General features: G+C 54.1%; 1 protein-coding gene across 1 annotated transcript in view; it reads left to right on the forward strand.

The window, feature by feature from the left end:
- Positions 1–6,015, forward strand: part of Fam188b (family with sequence similarity 188, member B) — a 90,217-nt gene extending 84,202 nt beyond the window's left edge. Inside the window, exons 17-18 of the mRNA XM_013035127.1 lie at positions 162–234; positions 5,679–6,015. Of these exons, the coding sequence (XP_012890581.1) occupies positions 162–234; positions 5,679–5,727 (122 nt within the window). The 3' untranslated portion in view covers positions 5,728–6,015. The remainder of the gene's footprint in view (positions 1–161; positions 235–5,678) is intronic.
- Positions 6,016–16,769: the final 10,754 nt, after the last annotated feature.

The following is a 16,769-nucleotide window of genomic DNA, read 5'->3' on the forward strand; positions in this document are numbered from 1 at the left end:
CAGGCCTTGAGAGTATAAGATTCTGGGTGGCTCCAAAATCTTCAACACAAAATTCCAAGGGTGGGGCATGTGGATTCCCCAGGCTCATCATTCCTGGGTCCAGGGCGTGGGATGTGTTCTATGTCCTGGGATGATGCATGTGCCTCTCTCCCCCTCCCCAGATACCACTCGGGCCACCCCTGAGGATAACCACAACGACCTTGTCCCTCCACTGGAGCTCTGCATAAGAACCAAGTGAGTCAGGCCTGTCCCCATCTCAGGTTCTACTCTGCTCTGAATGGGAGGGAGGGTGTGCTTAGGGGATCTGACCTAGTGGTGTGCCAGGTAAGAGCCCTGTGGTTGGAGCCTATGCATAGCAGATTTCTCACTACTGTAGCCCTGCTGATTCTAAGCATGACTGCATAGCCGGATGAATGCTGGGCTTCCCTGGGGGAACGCCCCAATTGTGCTAAGCTCTGTTAGACCTCATGGGGCAGCTGGGACTTGCTGGGACTTGGTGAGGGAGGCTGTAAACTGGAACAGGACTGGAAGGTGGAGTGGACTGGCCAACCAGGGCCTGGTGGGATGTGACTGCCTGCAATAGAAGCTTCCTGACCTTGCCACCCTGGACCTGGAGAAGAGGAGGCTCAGCGGCTGGGAGTTAGGGGATGCCAGGCTGGGAAGGAGCACCCCACACCTGGGGGAGTGGGCTCATTTCCCTATTGAGTTCTGGGTGGGTTCCAGGGCTAGAGCTATGCTCTGGAGGGCTGGGTTGTCACTGGCATGATGGGGAGGCCTCATTGTGTGTTGAGGGAGCACCTGAGGAAGGAGTCCCCCAGAGAATAGTAGAAGGGGAAGTCAGAAATCTGAAGCCAGGGTGCCTGGGTCCAAGCCCTTGTACTGCCGCCTACTATGAGCTATTGGATGTCACTCTGCCACTCTGTCATCTGCGAAGTGGAGTAATGGCAGTACCAGGCCTGCATGGTTCTTAGGAAGATGCAGAACCTTAGGTCCTTAACACTGCTCTTGTCATTATTGTCTTAGCCATGCATGTGCCTTGTGGCCTCGGGCAGAGTCTGTTTCCTGTGGGGTCATCCCAGGCTCTGAACTTATGGTTGACTGAGATCCAGGTGGCACATCCGGCATCCAGGGTCACTGCCTACCCGAAGGCCTTGGGTAGGGCCAAGGAAGAGTGAGGACACCATGTGCCATAGAAACAGCAGGAAAGGGAAAAGGAGAGGGGATGTAGTATTCCCATCAGTGTTGTGCTAGGACTGGGCAGATGCAGCATTCCTAATGGCTGTGTGCTGGGACCGGCTGGATGCAGCATTCCTGCTTGGCAGTGTGCCAAGGGCTGAGGGCACAGGCAGGTTCCTGTCCTTTCATGTACAATGGCCCACTCATTCCAGGTGATGAATGAAGAGCTGCCACTTTGGGGAAATGAGGTGGTGCCAGCTTTGGCACCTTATATGGGCCAGTACAGGAGACCACAGGGCATCCGTCCTGCCAGGGACGCAGTCTCTGCTACGTCTGGACCCCTAGAGCCTCCATCATACTTTCTGTGCATCCTCCTATGCGGCAGGCGCCCAGGCTCTCCTGCTCTTTCTGGGTGGGGAAAGGACAGAAGTGAGTGGCTTACCTGGGCCTTCCTGGGCTCATCCCTAATTGGCAGTTGTTGGAGAATGACTCAGGGTACTGGTTGTCCCCAAGGAAGCCCCTCAACAGAAGTGGCATGGCACGGAACTCAGGCCCAACTCAGAAATGGCACCTGGGCCATCTCAGCTGTTTCAAAGGCAGTGAGGGGAACTAAGAGGCTACTTACATCAGAGAGAAAGCCCAATGCCTGGGGGCACAGTCTCTTACCTCTGCTTATACCCTGGGCTGAATAAGGCCTTGCCCAGCCTGTTCTCCACAGTGCTTCCCAGAGGGAGAGTAACTCTGCTTGTGCAGCCATCGCATCAAGAATACCAGGCCTGGGGACTTGTCCCTAGGGGCCTTGTTTCTAACATGTTTTCTTCTGCCTGTTATATGTCCCTGTCATGCCCCACTGCTCCTAATGCAATACAACTTTGCATCACCATTCTCAGAGATCCTGGGCAGCTGAGTGAGGACAGAACCATTGGGTACTGACCCATCAGATAACATACCATCATAATGGGGAACAGCAGGCCAGGCCCCGGAACCCCGTTCCAAGGGTTGGATTACAAAGGCTTTGTGCTTTGCTTTCATCCCAACTCTAAAACAGCTCAAAAGAGAAACTTGGGAAAGTGGCCTCGAGGTCATGGTGAGGATTCATTGGAACTGGTCTTGTCCCTGCCCATGATGGGGGTGTAGGGAGGGTTCCTGCTGCCTGGAAACAGACTTGTTTTCTGGTGAAATGGGTCAGGGTGAGAGCTGGGTATACGTGCTGTCCTCTCCAGCCTTCTTACAGGATGGATTAGGAGCTGGATAGACTACCGGTAGGCTAAAGGGTTTCTTTTCCATTGCACGCCTGTTATGGAACCCAAGGTAGACTCCATGGAGAAACATCGACTGGACTCCATAGAAGAAACACCTAGAACCGGGGCTAGACTCCATGGGAAAAACATCTGAAACCCAAGAATCAGTTCCTGCTCTCAGAGCTCTCAGCTGAGTGGGAGCCAAGTTCAGAATGAACCCTATGCCACTTCAGAGGAGATACACCTCCCGCCCTCACACTCAGCTCCACACACTGCAGGACATACCACACCCCTGTCATCCTGAAAGTTGCGTGGGTCCATACCAGTCTAGCCCTTCCTTTCACAGATGGGGAGACAGGGACTCCAGAAGGGAGGTCCGAATGTGCCCAGCCACACCCCAGTTATGAGCAGCTTAGGCCCTCACAGTCCAGCCTGGTGGAAGGTCACCAAGAGGGCAGTTTGATTTCCTGCCATCTGGCTTTGTTGCCATGGAGACATTGCACAAGCCGACTGTGGGTTTTGCCTCTGAGAAGACAACCCTAATTGGAACCAGTGTCCCTACTGTTGCTGCTCTCCACTGTGATGCAGTCCTAGCCCCATTCAGTTGTCTGTTCCTTGTGTTGGTTTAGGAGAGCTGAGTCTGCGCCCCACTCTCCCCTGCCACTCACCTGGGTCTGGAGAGCGGGGTCTGTGCTTCACTCCTCCCCTGCTGCTCTCAACCATATCAGCAAAAACCGTTAGCGTCATTTCCAAACAAGGCTCACATGAGCTCTCCATGCTTCTAGACTCACTGGAGTAAGAGAAAATGAAGCAGTTGTCACCAGTCCAGAGAGAAGAGGGAAGAACTCATGACCAGGCCTGAGGCGAGGGCCCAGATGTTGCTGTTCACTCAGAAGAGAGATTGAAAATGTAATTCCAGCTGGATCAGTGCCTTCAAGGGCCTGGGGCAGATCAGTTTCCCCCTTCTTCCTGCAAAAGCCCTTGCCTGTGCTCTGTATTTGTGGTCCCTGCCCAGCCCTACCCTGGGCTCTGTTCTCACAGTGCCCTCACTCATGGAGAGGGCCTTTCTGGATGTCGGCTGCCTCTCTGGCCACACCATGCATGCTCTTCTGATGTACTTCTCCCACACACCTGCCTGGCCCTTGAGGTCATTCCTGACCTCATGACTCTTCCCCGAGCTATGCAGAATGGAGAGTGACAGGCAGTTAGTTCCTTCCTGTTTGGGAACTGGGAGAATCAGCTGGTAGCACCTAGGCAAGGGTCTGGTTGGAGGCAGAGTTGAGGAGAGGGTGTGGGCATGGCTTTGAGACCACTGAGGTTAAAGGCAAGGAAAACCAAGTTTCCCTGTTGGGCCAGGGAAGGGCATCCTCCTGCTACACAGGTCTGGGTGGTGATGGTCCCAGGTATTCCGTCAGCCAGAGGTCACTTCTGTGAGAATGTGAGAGTGGGCAAGGGAAAGAATGGAGAGCTGCCTGGGTTCCAGATGGCAAGAGTGCAGGGACAAGCTTGACATGTGCCTTTCTGTAGAAATTCAAAGTGAGCAAGAAGAGGCCCTGAGTACCTCTCTACCAGGTCTGCCCTCTTTACTGCTATGGCTGTACCTAGATCTTGCCCCTCCATGAAATATGCCAGACTCATTGGTGTTCTGAATCTGCGGAAGCAGGGAACCACTGTCCATTTTGATGTCCTCCTGGGTGGGAAAGGGCCCCATTTGCAGCCATGGCATGGCCTTTCCACAACGGAGTACATTTTGAGCTCCAGGAACCACAGCATTTTGCTGAGGTCAGCCTCCATGCTGGTATCTTCAGTGAGGGGGTGTAGCATGGAGTCAACCTGCTGAGTTATTTGGCAATAGGGGGGTTGTGTACCTGTTAGTTTTTGGCAGTGGAGAAGTCGCATACCTGTTGGGTTATTTGGCAGTATGTGTGGCAGGGGTTGTATACCAGTTTGGTTATTTGGCAGTATGGGGATCACATACCTGCTGGGTTTTTGGCAGTAGGTGGGTCGCATACCTGCTAGGTTTTTGGCAGTAGGGAAGGGCATTTACCTACTAGGTTATCTGGCAGAAGAAGGGTTGTGTACCTGCTGAGTTATCAGTAGAGGAGGGTCATGTCTCTGCTGTGTTATCCTGCAGTAGAGGGGTCGTCTACCTGCTGGGTTATTTGGCAGTCGTAGGACAGGGAAAAGGTCCTGAGCATCCTCTAGTGTACTGGACAGGCCCCAGATGCCAAGAGTGCCCCACTGACAGCCTGTGCTTTGAGCAGTCACACTGATGGTCACCTCCTGAGTCAGCTAGGATGACGATGAGCCCAGGTTTTTGACAGGAGTGAGGCCGCCTTTCCATCTCATCCCTCCCCTCTTTCTGACATCCCTACTTTTTGTTGATTGCATATGCAGAACTCTTATTCATCTTGTATTTGGCTCAGACATTCAGAGCAGCATCTGTTGTATCTCAGCCCTTTCAATTTGTAACTTGTCTCAGTTTTCCACTGTTGTTACAAATGACTCCCTAGTGGCTTCCAAGCTTTGCACTTACTGACTGACCAAGAGTTAGCTCTCTCTGTAAATGCATAAAGGGCTGGAGGTGTGACTCAAGTGGTTGAGCATCTGTATAGCAAGTATGGGGCCCTAAGTTTATACCTCAGTACTGCCAAAAATAAATAGAAAATAAAGTCAAATGTTAGGAAATGTCATGGTCTTACCTACAATAACTTTTACATTAGAACTGAATTGCTATTGTATCTCATCTTGAACTGCTATTTAATGCTACCCCATGCCTCCTAAGGCTTCAGAAAGCAAACTCTCAAAAGTCTGTCATCTCCTGTGATACACATAGCCCTTCACTGGCTGCTTGTGGCCTGAGAGGAAAGCCCAGAATCTTTACAGGCCCTGCAGGCTCTTAGCCCCTCCTGCCTCTCTTCCCATTGTTCTGGGCTTCTCCTGCACTGTGAAGACCTCATCCTGCCCAGATGCCTCACAAGGACCCACATGAGGTGCCTCTAGGAAGCCGCTGGGTCCAGAGGCCTGAGGGATACTCTGTCAGCAGAGCCCAGAGTACAGTACAAAGTTGGCTGGGGTGCAAATGAGTAAACCACCATCTACTGTCTTTTCCACTGCTTCTCGGGGTCCTGATGTGTTTGTAAGGTGTTTGGGGGGCTGTGAGTGCAGAGGAACAAGGCAGGCCTTGGTGCAGAAACTTTTGGTAAGTGAGGGTCCCACCAGGCCTCTGTAGCTCTAAACTCTTCCTCCCTTCCCCCTTAGGTGGAAGGGGGCTTCTGTGAACTGGAATGGCTCAGACCCCATCCTGTGACCCTTGGATGCACCTAAGTTCTACAGCTCCATTGCTCATCACCAGCAGCCCTTGCACCTCAAGCCTTGTACAAGTCTCTGAAAGTCATCTCCACTGAGGCCAGCATGACCACAGACGTGTAAAGAGGCTCCATTACCCCCTCTCCGAAGGGCCTGCCCAGGCCCCGGGGGGCCCCAGCGCACTGTGGAGATTTTCTTCTGCCAAGCAGCAACTGCCAAAGACAGGATTGTTCCTTGAAGGCCTTAGATATGGGTGGCCATGCATTCTATAAAGCAAGAGTCAAATCTGTGCTGAGGACTTCTTTTTTTTCACCATTGGCAAGGTCTGAGGCAGGAAGGAGATGTTGGAAGCCCCAGAGCCAGGACTATAGTGGCTGCCCTGGCAGGTGGGTTCCTGTCTCTTGCATGGCCAGCACTGGTCTCAGGTGCCACGCTACAGAGGCTGAGCTGACAGAAAGCAGAGCAGCTCAGAGGGAGAGCTGGATCCCCAGAGGCCTGGTTGGATGAGGGATCCAGCCAAGCGGGTGTGAAGAAGAGCCAGCAGGGAAGGGGCCTCTTGGGCAGGAAGGGGGATGGGAACAAGCCAAGGGACAGGGAAGTGAACTGTTGAAGTGTGAGTGGGCAAAGGCTCTGAGCCTGCAAATGACAGTGAGGGAAAGCAGGCCACCCAAGTCATGCCTCAACATTCGTCTGTGTGCTGTGGGTTTCATGAAGGAATACTAGTAGAAACTCTGGTAAAGAGGAAGGGGTAGGGGATGAGTTGTGCCAAAACCAGAGGCCATGACAGGCTAAAGAGGAGGAGGATGCACCTGCCCTGGTGAGGAGATATAGGAGCAGGTAATGGCAAAGCCCAGAATGAGTAACTCCAGTGCAAGAACAGGTAATGGCAAAACCCAGAACAGGCAACAGCTATGCCCAGAACAGGAGCTGCCCCCCTTGCCTGACCCTGTCTGTGCCCAGTGAGTACCTGGGCTATGACCTGGGATTATGCAGAACTAGGCGTTTGTGCTTGTGTTAGAGGCTGACAGAGGACCAGGTAAGGCACAATGCTGGAGGCATCCTGGCCTCAGCCTCTGAGTGCCCTCCTGGGACTTAGGATATAAGCCCTGCTAGAGCTAAGTCCCTCTATAGTGTGGTGTGGAGGGGATAGAGCTGGCATTTGGATCCCTCAGCACTGCAGGTGTGAAGGGGATCTAGTTGGCATTTTGAGTCCCTCTGTGATGCAGATGTGGAGGGGATCTAGCTGGCATTCGGTGATGTCACCTACAGAGCTTGCCTTGTATGCCTTGTAGATGGAGCCTGACTCTGGAGAAGTCAGGAGGTGCCAGTGAGGCCCAAGGGAAATGGGGGACAAGGACTACTCTGCACTGTGTCTGAGGCCCCATGGGGTTGACTATGTAAACTGCAGTGGCTGCTCACCGCATGGTTCCTGCAGAACCACTTCCTATATCCCCTGCAATGTTTATGGGTTTGTTTTCCTTGGCCAGGGACAGGCACTGGGGACAGAGCTGGGCAAGGAAGTCAGCTGACCTGTGGAGCCCTTGTTTATCTACCTAAGGAGGAAAAGTGTCTTTCAATGAAAATCACTTAGCCTTTCAGCTGGGGGGGCTCTTTGGCAGGGCTGGAAAAAAGCCATGCCCAGCCTAGCTCCAGAAGGCGGCATCTAACAAGCACGGAACACTCAATATTCCAGGGCGTTCCATGCCCTGGATTGGAAGGTGAGCAGAGCTGAGCACCACTGCTTCCAGGCTGTGGTTGCAGACCGGCCCTCTGTGCCTACCAGTCGTCAGGAAGGAAACCACCTGGCCTGGTCCAGCCGGGCATTCTGTATCTGAGAGCATTTTCTGGAGCCCATGACAGGCTTTGGAGTTCAGAGCTCTTCCTAAACTATAGTGAAGCCTTTTGTGCTCATGTGCATATGTTAAAGCTTTAAAACTGGAGGAACCTCTTCCAGTTTCCTTCCAGAAAGGGTGAGAGGTACAGCCTTATAGTTTATGCCTCACCCCCACCCCCAAAGCCTCACACCCACAGACATCAGGAAGCAGGCCTCAGTGGCATAAGAGCAGAGGACAGCTGTTCACTGCCACACTGCTGCCATTCTCTCCCCCTTCCCTTGGTCTCTGCATGGGCTAGCAGGCCAGGACCCCAGGCTTTCTTGAGAGCAGAGCCCCTTCTCCCACTGTGGTGGCCACTGTGGGAGGGAACTATCACTGACTCCTTCCACTCCAGGATAGGGTAGGACAGAAAGCCCTGGAGGCCAAGTAGACATTCAGGGTTCCTGCCCAGGAGGGCGCCTCCTGCTAGGGCTCTCCAGTGGAGATATTCTCCAGTTGCTCTCCTGTTGGGCCAGCCCCTGCACCCCTGCATTCCCCATGCAGAGCACCAAAGCAGCTTGCTCCCTGTCCAGCCCTGGCCTCTCTCATCCTTTCCCGGGTAAGCCGGCCACCATTCCTGTACTCCGGAGGCACACACAGGCCTTACATCAGTTCTAAGCTCCTCTCCTCTGGCTTTAGCATGTGGAGATAGCTTGAGACACTTGCTAGTAGCAGGCCTCATCGACCCCACACTGCCCGTACTGTGCTCATGGCCAGGAGGGCATGACAGGATGGCAGGCTATCTGTGCAGGGCTCCATGACTCTACACAGAGGTAAGTCATGGGAGTCATTTTCAGGATGGTCAGGGTTCTGCAGGGTCAGAGCCCTGCCAGGGACTGGGGGAGGTCCTGAGCCAAGAGTGCATGGGACTGCTCCATAGATTTGCCATGTCTAGGCTCAAATGAGGGCAGGGTCCAGCCCATCCTAGAGCACCAGGGCTGTTGAGGGAAAGAAGTCCCCATGAGGGCCCACAGTGAAGGGCCTGAGCTGTAATAGCTCCTAGGCACTGACTGCTCTGGACCCTGGCTTCACTACTCAGCACGGTGGGCCTTAGACCTGAACATGAGCTCTACGTGTCAGCCCCACCTGAGGTCTTCAGGAGACGGAGCCTCAGGTGCTGCCTTAGGCCACTAAACCAGAGTGTGCATTTTCACCAAATCAGAGCTCAAGTTGGAAAAGCTCTGGACACAGGCTTGTGATTTTCACAAATTCTGGAGAGGTGTGGTAGAGGCACTGAGGCACTCAAGTATGCTGCCTTGGGTCAGATGGTCAGGGTCAGCGTGGTGCCCTGTTGCCTAGCCCAAGTGGCTATCAGCACTTGACTGGGCCTTAGTGGTTTCTCTGTAAGATTGAAGCCCAGAGGGTATAATGGGTTGAAATGAACTAACACATCATGAAGCATGCAAAATGGGGCTCAACCAGTGTTGGCTTTCGGTTCTTGCAATGTGGGTAGAAGCTCCTTGGCTAGCCCATGATAGAAAAGTGCAGAAAGTGGTATCCAGAGCAGACCCAACAGTCGTCTGTCTGTCTTATCCTGTGTGCCTAGAGAGGAAGGTGGTTCAGAGGACCGGGAGGTAGAGAGTGGGAGTCAGCAGGAGGCTGAGAGCAGAAGGCAGAGGGCAGGTGGAGGCCACAAATGGTGGCCAGGGCAGAAGCTTTCCCAGGAAGCAGAGTGCTGCTCAGACCTCTCCTATGGGGGAGGGCCATGTTGGGTAGAGGTAGGGAGTGGGTTGAAAGGCTGTGTGTACTCTCAGGATGGCAGTGTAGGCCTGTGTGAGGTCAGGGTACAAGGAAAAGTGGCTGATGGCTTTTTCACATGCCTGTGGATGATCCTTGCATGGCTACCAGCCCTTAGGGGATCCCCAAAGTTGTAGTAGGTGAGCAGGCTGCAACATTTCTGCCAGCATTGCTCTCCACCCTAGTCCTCCCTGCTCCCATCCCCTTGGGCCTGTGGGAGGTGTAATTTCTGAGCAAAAAATGTCAGGCATTTGTGATAGTGGAGATTGTGTAATGCAAAGGCCAGGATAGGGTGGGCTGGCTGCTTATAGTGGGGCAGAGCCCAGCGGGGGCCTGTGTGCAGGGTGGAGATGTGCACATCCAGAGCTCTGAGGGGCACAGGAATTAGGACACCTCCTTCCCCTGAGAGGCAGGAGGGAATCAGAACAGCTCCCTCTCCTAAAGGGTCACAGGGGAATTAGGAGACCTCCCTACCCTGAGGGGTTACAGGGAAATGGACAGCTCCCTCCTCAGGTGGTGGGGATTTGGTGATGTCAGGAGCCTGCAGGTGTCCTTCCCTGAACACTCCTGACCACTTTCCTACAAATACACATCTTGTAACTTGCTTGTCCAGCCAAATCGTCCAAGGCCTTTTCTAACTACAGATGGGGAAGCTGAGGCCAAGCAGGAATTCTTATGTTAGAGGCCTCTTGGCACATTTCTGTTTTGTTTTGTTTTTGGGGTCGTAGGGCTTGAACTCCGGGCCTGGGTGCTGTCCCTGAGTTCTTCAGCTCAGGGCAAGCGCTCTATGCTTGAGCCACAGCACCACTTCCATCTTGGCACATTTCTTTGCTGGGCTGGAGGATCTAAATCTGCTGGGGGTGAACCCAGCCTGCCTCACCCCTGCCTCCATAGCCCACTCTAAATCATGGCAGTGGCTTTGAGGCTTGTGATCCTTGCCTTCTGTGCCTGTCATGTAGCAGGTCCCACCTCTCCCACAGAGCTGACATTCCTTTGGGAAGACTTTGAGAACACCTGGACCACCCATTGGAACTCAGCCACAGGACTCTGGTGTACCTAGCAGGCTAATACACATGTACACGACACACATGTGCACACATACACTCACACACTTCTGCACATGGTTTCTTCCCTAAGCCCAAGGCTCATGCGCCTGCCTCCCTCCTCTCCCAATACCTGTCCCAGGACTCCCATGGAGTGCAGAAGGAGCCCCACCCTGTGCCCACTGCTGCCCCACCTCCAGCTGACAGCCTGTGTTGTGTAGTGCTGGGCGGGAGAAGTTGTCTGAGGTGTCTAAACCGTTGGTTCTGGGTGTGGTTCTGAGATTAAACCTGGCCCCTTTCCTGTGGCACTTGATAAGGGTGATCCCGGGTGTTTATCTGGCTTTTTCTGTTTTAGGGCCTTTTGACGTCTGTGAGACTTGGCCAAGTCCCTCCTCCGAGAGCCTCAGAGTCCTCAGTGATAAGCGTGGCAGCAGCCGCCTCCCAGTGGCTGTGGCTTGCTTGCTCCCCGCCACTTGAGACACCTGCTGCCAGCACTGTCCTGAGCCCTGCCCCTTCCTGGCCTGGCCCTGGAGGGAACCTGGGGTGCTATTAATAATTACATCAGGGATGATTGTGTAAACGGCCACCACGGAGTGTGGGAACCTTGTCTGAGGACACATGGTTGGGGTTTGCATGGTGATTTTCCCACCAGCCTCTGGGGCTGGATTCCATTGGGGCACAGAATTCAGAGGAGGAGCCCCTATATGACTGACAAGTCAAGGAGTCCTGGAGGAGGATCAAGGCAGAGGAGGGGAATAGGACACTCTGAGTGGGGGCAGGAGTATTTGGGGGTGATGGGAAGGACTGGGTCCTGCGGGGCCTTGAATACTAGGCTCTCGGTTTCCTCCTGTGAGTGTGGGAGAGCTTTAGAACAGGGCAGTAGTGGACAAGCTGCATTCCAAAGATGGTGTGACAATACAGAGGAGGGGGATCCAAAGGAAGATGCTAACTCTGAGCAGGCAGGGGATAGCTGGCATTGGGTGATCTGGCCGGGGAGCAAGGGTCAAGGCAGGCCTTGGACCCACATCTCCTATTTTGCCTCCACTTCTAGGCAGGCAGAGCTGAGCCTCAGTGGCTTCTCCCTCTCTTGCCCTCTGGCAGCTGCAGCTGTGCCCACAGACCATACCTGCTCCCAGAGAAGGCAGCTTCCATCCGCCTGCTTTGGCAAACCATGAAGAAGGGGCCTCAATGTGAGGAAGTGCCAGGTCTTTGTTCTGGCTCCGGCTGTGGCTGGACCCACTGCCCATTGTTCTCCCATCTGTGTGTGACCTTGGGCAGCTGCCTTGGACTGCCTGGCTCCCCTGGGCCTGGTCTCCCAAGTGCACCATGGAAGACAGCCAGGCTGGTAGAGGGCTCTCAGCCCCAGGGGCAGGGCCTCTTCCTGCAGGGTACTGTGTCCCCTCCTGGATTCTCAGGGCCTATTCCTGCAGGGTACTGTATCCCCTTGTAGATTCTCAGGGCCTCTTCTTGTGTGGGTACTGTGTCCCCTCCTGGATTCTCAGGGCTGCTTCCTAAATTCTCAGGGCTCCACTTTAGCCTCTTTGGGATGGGGTGAGTACTGGAAGAACTCACTTCCTGAGGACCAGGAATCTCTTAACAGGTGTAAGAGCAGCTTCTGGCCTCAGGATCAAGTCCACAGTGTTCCCTTGCTGCTGTTGGCCTGGCCCATCTGGACCTGTGCATCTGTCTGCCTACTCTGGTCACTCTTGGGTGGGAGATCCTTGTGCTGGTCTCAAATCCTGGCTTCTATGGTGTATCACTTGCATTAAGTTACAAAATAAACCCACAAAATAACGCTGTGTCTCAGTTTCTCACCCATAAGACAGCATCTGTGACACCACATAACTGGGGCCCATGCCCTATGCTGTGCTTTGGTCTGCCATTTTACCTGAGGGCAGGTGTGAGGCTCAACCCCAAGCTGGGCTTTGGTCCCAATGAGGTGATAAGTCAAGGTGATTGGACTTTACAAACTGTGACAGCTCTGGAGACTGATCAGCAGTGAGTGGCAAGTACCAAGTACCAGTCTCTAACAGATCTGGCACTTGGTCCTACTAGGGATAGAGAAGAACAGTCTCAGCCCAAGTACTTGCTGGGAACCAAGGCTAACAGGTAGCCAATGTCAGGTCCTTCCTCCTAGCCCCTACCTCCCAGAGGACCTGCTGGGGTTCTGGGAAGCCCACCCCATGGATAGCAGGGGAGGGGAAAGAGGCCTGCTGCCCTCCTCTCTTGGCTCCCCTCATTTCCTGAGACTTGGGGACTCTGGAATATCTTTGAGTGTCCTGATTCTATACCCACAAGCTATTGTGTGGGAGCCCAGCCTTTCCTTCCATTCAGCCCTCTCCCCAAGGGTATGTGGAACAGAGAGAGCTCTGGGTCAGAAGCCAGGGGGCTCAGAAGGAAGCCAGTTGGCCCAGGCAGGCAGCCGATCTGACCATCACCTCGTGCAAACCCCGCTTCCTTGGCAGAAATACCCAGTGCTTTTCCCTCCTTCCTGGCCATAGCAGGCACATCTTGGGTTTATTTGTATAATGGTTTTCCATTTCCTTTTCTGGAAAATCATCAGGGCTGTGCCCCACTCTCATCAGAGGGGAGACTGGAGGGAGAAGGCTGAGAACTGAGGCTTGTGGGGTCCACTTGTGCTTACTCTGACACCTTGTGGCACTTGGGCAGGCTCCTCTAGAACATTCCAGTTTCTGGAGGTCATTGCCTTCCCCGAGGCCTCATCTCCCCTGAGGCCCAGCTGCCCAGGGCCCTCTTTCATTTCCGGCTCCCAATCACACTTGCCTGGTGGGAAAGGGCTCCTTGAGGACCGAACTTGGAGTGTCTTCACCTCTGCATACCCCAGGCCTCTTCATTTGCATACCCAAGGATGGGGAGGCAGAGCTGCCAGCCATGGAGAGAAGTCAGGGTCACATAGGGACATCCTGGGGGAAAATGAGGTGGGGCCTGCCAATGACTACCCCTGTTCCCACTGTGTGCCAGGCCAGCCCTGGGTGAGTGGCTCTGTGGGTATAGAGCCCACCCACAACCCCAACTGTTTAGACCTTTCTCTTCCCAAACCACCTCCCTTCCTTCACATAAACAGATCTGCAGACTGTATCCCCTCCTCCAGGAAGACTCTCCTAATTACCAGGAAGAGGTGGGGCTCTTCCGCTGCCACACCCCCACCTCTTCCTGTGCTGTAAGCCTGGGTCCCAGCTGCCCCCCCCCCCCTGAATATCTGTGTGGCAGAGCATCACAGGGCCAGCTTCTTTCCAGTGGCTGTGGCGTCTGAGCCAGCAGGTGCCAGAGACAGGACTAAGTGGCAACATAGTCTTGTGGGGAAGCCCAGGCTGGGCACCAGGGGCTCTGTGCCACCGGATCAGTAACTCAGCCATGTTGCCCTAGTGAGGTACCTGGCCCAAGGCCTTTCCCTAGAAAGCTCTGTTGTTCTGCTAAGCTTGGATGACCTTTCTACTCTGACCAACTCCGGCCCCAGAGTCAGGGAAAGACTTCCTGTCCATCTACTGTCTTGGAGCCCTAGTTAGTAAATAGCTCTTTCCATTCTCAACGTGGCTTTCAGGAAACTCAGTTGGGGACTAATGCTAAGTGGCAATCTCTCTCTGGACCCTGAACAGTTCCCTTCTGTTTTGTTTTCACTGGACTGAGATTTAAAACTTTTCCGGATAATTTGGTCCATTACTGCTCATAGTTTGGTTCTGGGACCCTACGGCATCGACATTACTAGAAAGCTTATTAGCATTACTGTGCTCTTTAGTGTACAGTACATTAGTGTCTCTTAGGCCCTACCCAGGGCTGATGAATCAGAACTGTACTTCCACAGGCTGCTGGCGATTCACATTCCTGTGAGAGTCTGGGATATCCCCTCCCCTCTCCCCTCTCCCGTCTCCCCTCTCCCTTCTCCCCTCTCCCCTCTCCTTTTTCTCCTCTCCCCTCTCCTTTCCCTTTCTCTCCCCTCTCTTCTTTCTCCTCTCTTCTCTCCTTCCCTCCTCTCCCTTTCCCTGCCTGAAGCTTCTAGTGCCCTGCCTAAGCCTGAACCCACCTCCCAAAATAAGCTCTGGCTCTAATCATGCCCCTGAACCCTGTCCTCTGGTAGGTCAGCTCTCAGCGGGTGCCAGGCTCCATACTCTGCCATTCTCTGTAGGTGCAGCTGATGGTGAGCATGGGTCTGACTTGGGGGCCCCCTTCAGAAGCTGTCCTTAGACTGGCAGTGAGGAGTGCAAAGTGGCTGGCTCTGAGTCTAATCACTCACAGGGCTCTGGCCCTTAGTGCCTGGCTAGATGATGCTTTGCCGGAGGGTAGGGAGACTGGTTCATTGTGTATAGTGTTGAGAAGTCACTTCTGCCTGTGGCCTCAGTTTACCTTGGTACAATGGGGTCTTATCCACCTGGAGGCCCTGTGACCTTACATTCTAAGATCTTGGGGTTCAGAGGCAATGGACACAGATGACAGGAGAGTACCAGTGAAACCCCTCTTGAGGTGACTTCCCAGGACCTACAGGCTCAGCTGGAGGTCAGTGCCACAGAGAGGGAGGCATGTGTGTTGGTGGCTGGACCCGGGGCCATAGTGGGGGGACCGTGTCATCATTTTCTCATTAGGTGAGACAGTGATATGCCTGTGCAGTGATCTTACTGGCCCCGTGGGCCGCCCCGTGAAGCCCCGTGGCTTCACACCAATAGGATCTCCAGGCAGACAGGGAAGGAGAGGTCTCAATGCATGTGGTAGGGGGCCCTGCTCAGCCTCCTACCCCAGCGTGTACCCCCCCCCAGCCATGTCCACAGCTCTGTGACACAAAAAATGACCCTGTGTGGTGTTTGCTTTGTGGGGGCCCCGTATCCCCTCCAGCTTGCTGAGCTGGCAGACTGCTGGTTCCATTCAGCTTGAGTGTCTTTCTCATGCTTCCCAGAAGCTGAGCAGAGCCAAAGGGCTATAAGCAGAGAGCTGGTCAAGACCAGTCCCAGCCTCACCCAGGCTGTGAGGTAGGGATAGTTGGAGAGGAAAAGAGAGAGTAGCACGAATGGAGCAACTGGAGTTGCCAAGAGAGAGACCACAGAGCAACGAGGCCCAGCCATGACTAGTGCTGATCCTTTCTGAGCCATGGCTCCTCTGCACACATTTAAATTCAGCCCATGGCAGAAGCAAGGCGAGGGAGAGCCTGGATTATGAGCTGCACAGGAGCTGCACAGCTGGTGAGGGATGTGAGCCTCAGAGGGGCAGGGAGACATGGAAGAAGAGATCAGGACTCCAGGTAGCTGTGCCACAGTGTGCGAAACAGAGGGTTCCTGAGAAGGCAAGGTCAGTGAGCATGCAGCCCCCATGTGTCATGTGTGTGCATATGTGTGTGAGTGCATGTATGCACGCACCAGCATTTTGCACATCATACATGTTACACACAAGCTATCACACACTGCACATATACATGTATACATGTGATATGCACAGATGTGGATGCGTGTGTCATGTGTGCACATGTATACATAGTCATGTACAGTGGGGGAGGAGAAAGGGACCAAAAGGGCCCGTGTGATGTCTTGGGTGTGGAGTCAGGAGGCCCGAGGACCATCCTGAAGGACAGTTTTCCACCAGGAGCTCATTGGAGGTCAGTGGAGTCCATCCAGAGCAGGTGATTCTCCATACTACTCACACATGCCTGGCAGTTGGCAGTGATGCCAGTCAGGGCTGCTTGGCCCTTTCATGGGCCTCAGGGCCTTTGGCTTCCTGGGCCCTTCCTTCATGGAGACGTTATGAATGAGACTTATGACAGCCTTGGCCTGAAGATGAATTTACTAACCCTGGTGAGGTGCAAGAACAGCTGCGGGTGCAGCGCTGCAGGTAGTCCTAAGGGCCCCAAGGCTGAGGTGCCCACTGAGCAGTGCCAGCCTGGGAGCAGGGATCGAAGGGCATGAGGCTCTCAGAGCAGGGCATCCCTCCATCTGCGGAAGCCTGCTGGGCCTGCACACTGGAAAAGCCAAAGAACCACAGAGGCTGTGGCCCTGGGGAGCTGCTGACTTGCGGCAATGGCCTCCCAGAGGCCCAGGAACCATGTCCAGCTGCTGTGTACATCACAGAAGGAGGCAGAGCTAAGGAAGAGCTAGTGAGAAGGAGCAGAGCATCCAGATCCTTCGAGAGGGTGCAACCAACACACGGCCCTACAGAAGGGCATGGGGCATCCAGGTAAGGGACACAGTAGGAAAGGGGGTGATTGCCAGAAGCTGGTATCCCTACCTGCTGGCCTGGCTTTGAGCACCTGGAAGACCCCCTGTTGGGACTGCAGGCTGGGGCAGGCTCTGTTCAGACAGATATATCAGGTCCTGAGGCTATGAGGAGAGGGCAGAGTTCCTGAGGATCCATATGGTTCCCAGTCAGGGAGGGTGCTTTTCTGAGTCCTT

The sequence above is a fragment of the Dipodomys ordii genome, unplaced genomic scaffold (genome assembly GCF_000151885.1).
Source record: "Dipodomys ordii isolate 6190 unplaced genomic scaffold, Dord_2.0 Scaffold205, whole genome shotgun sequence".
NCBI lineage: Eukaryota > Metazoa > Chordata > Mammalia > Rodentia > Heteromyidae > Dipodomys > Dipodomys ordii.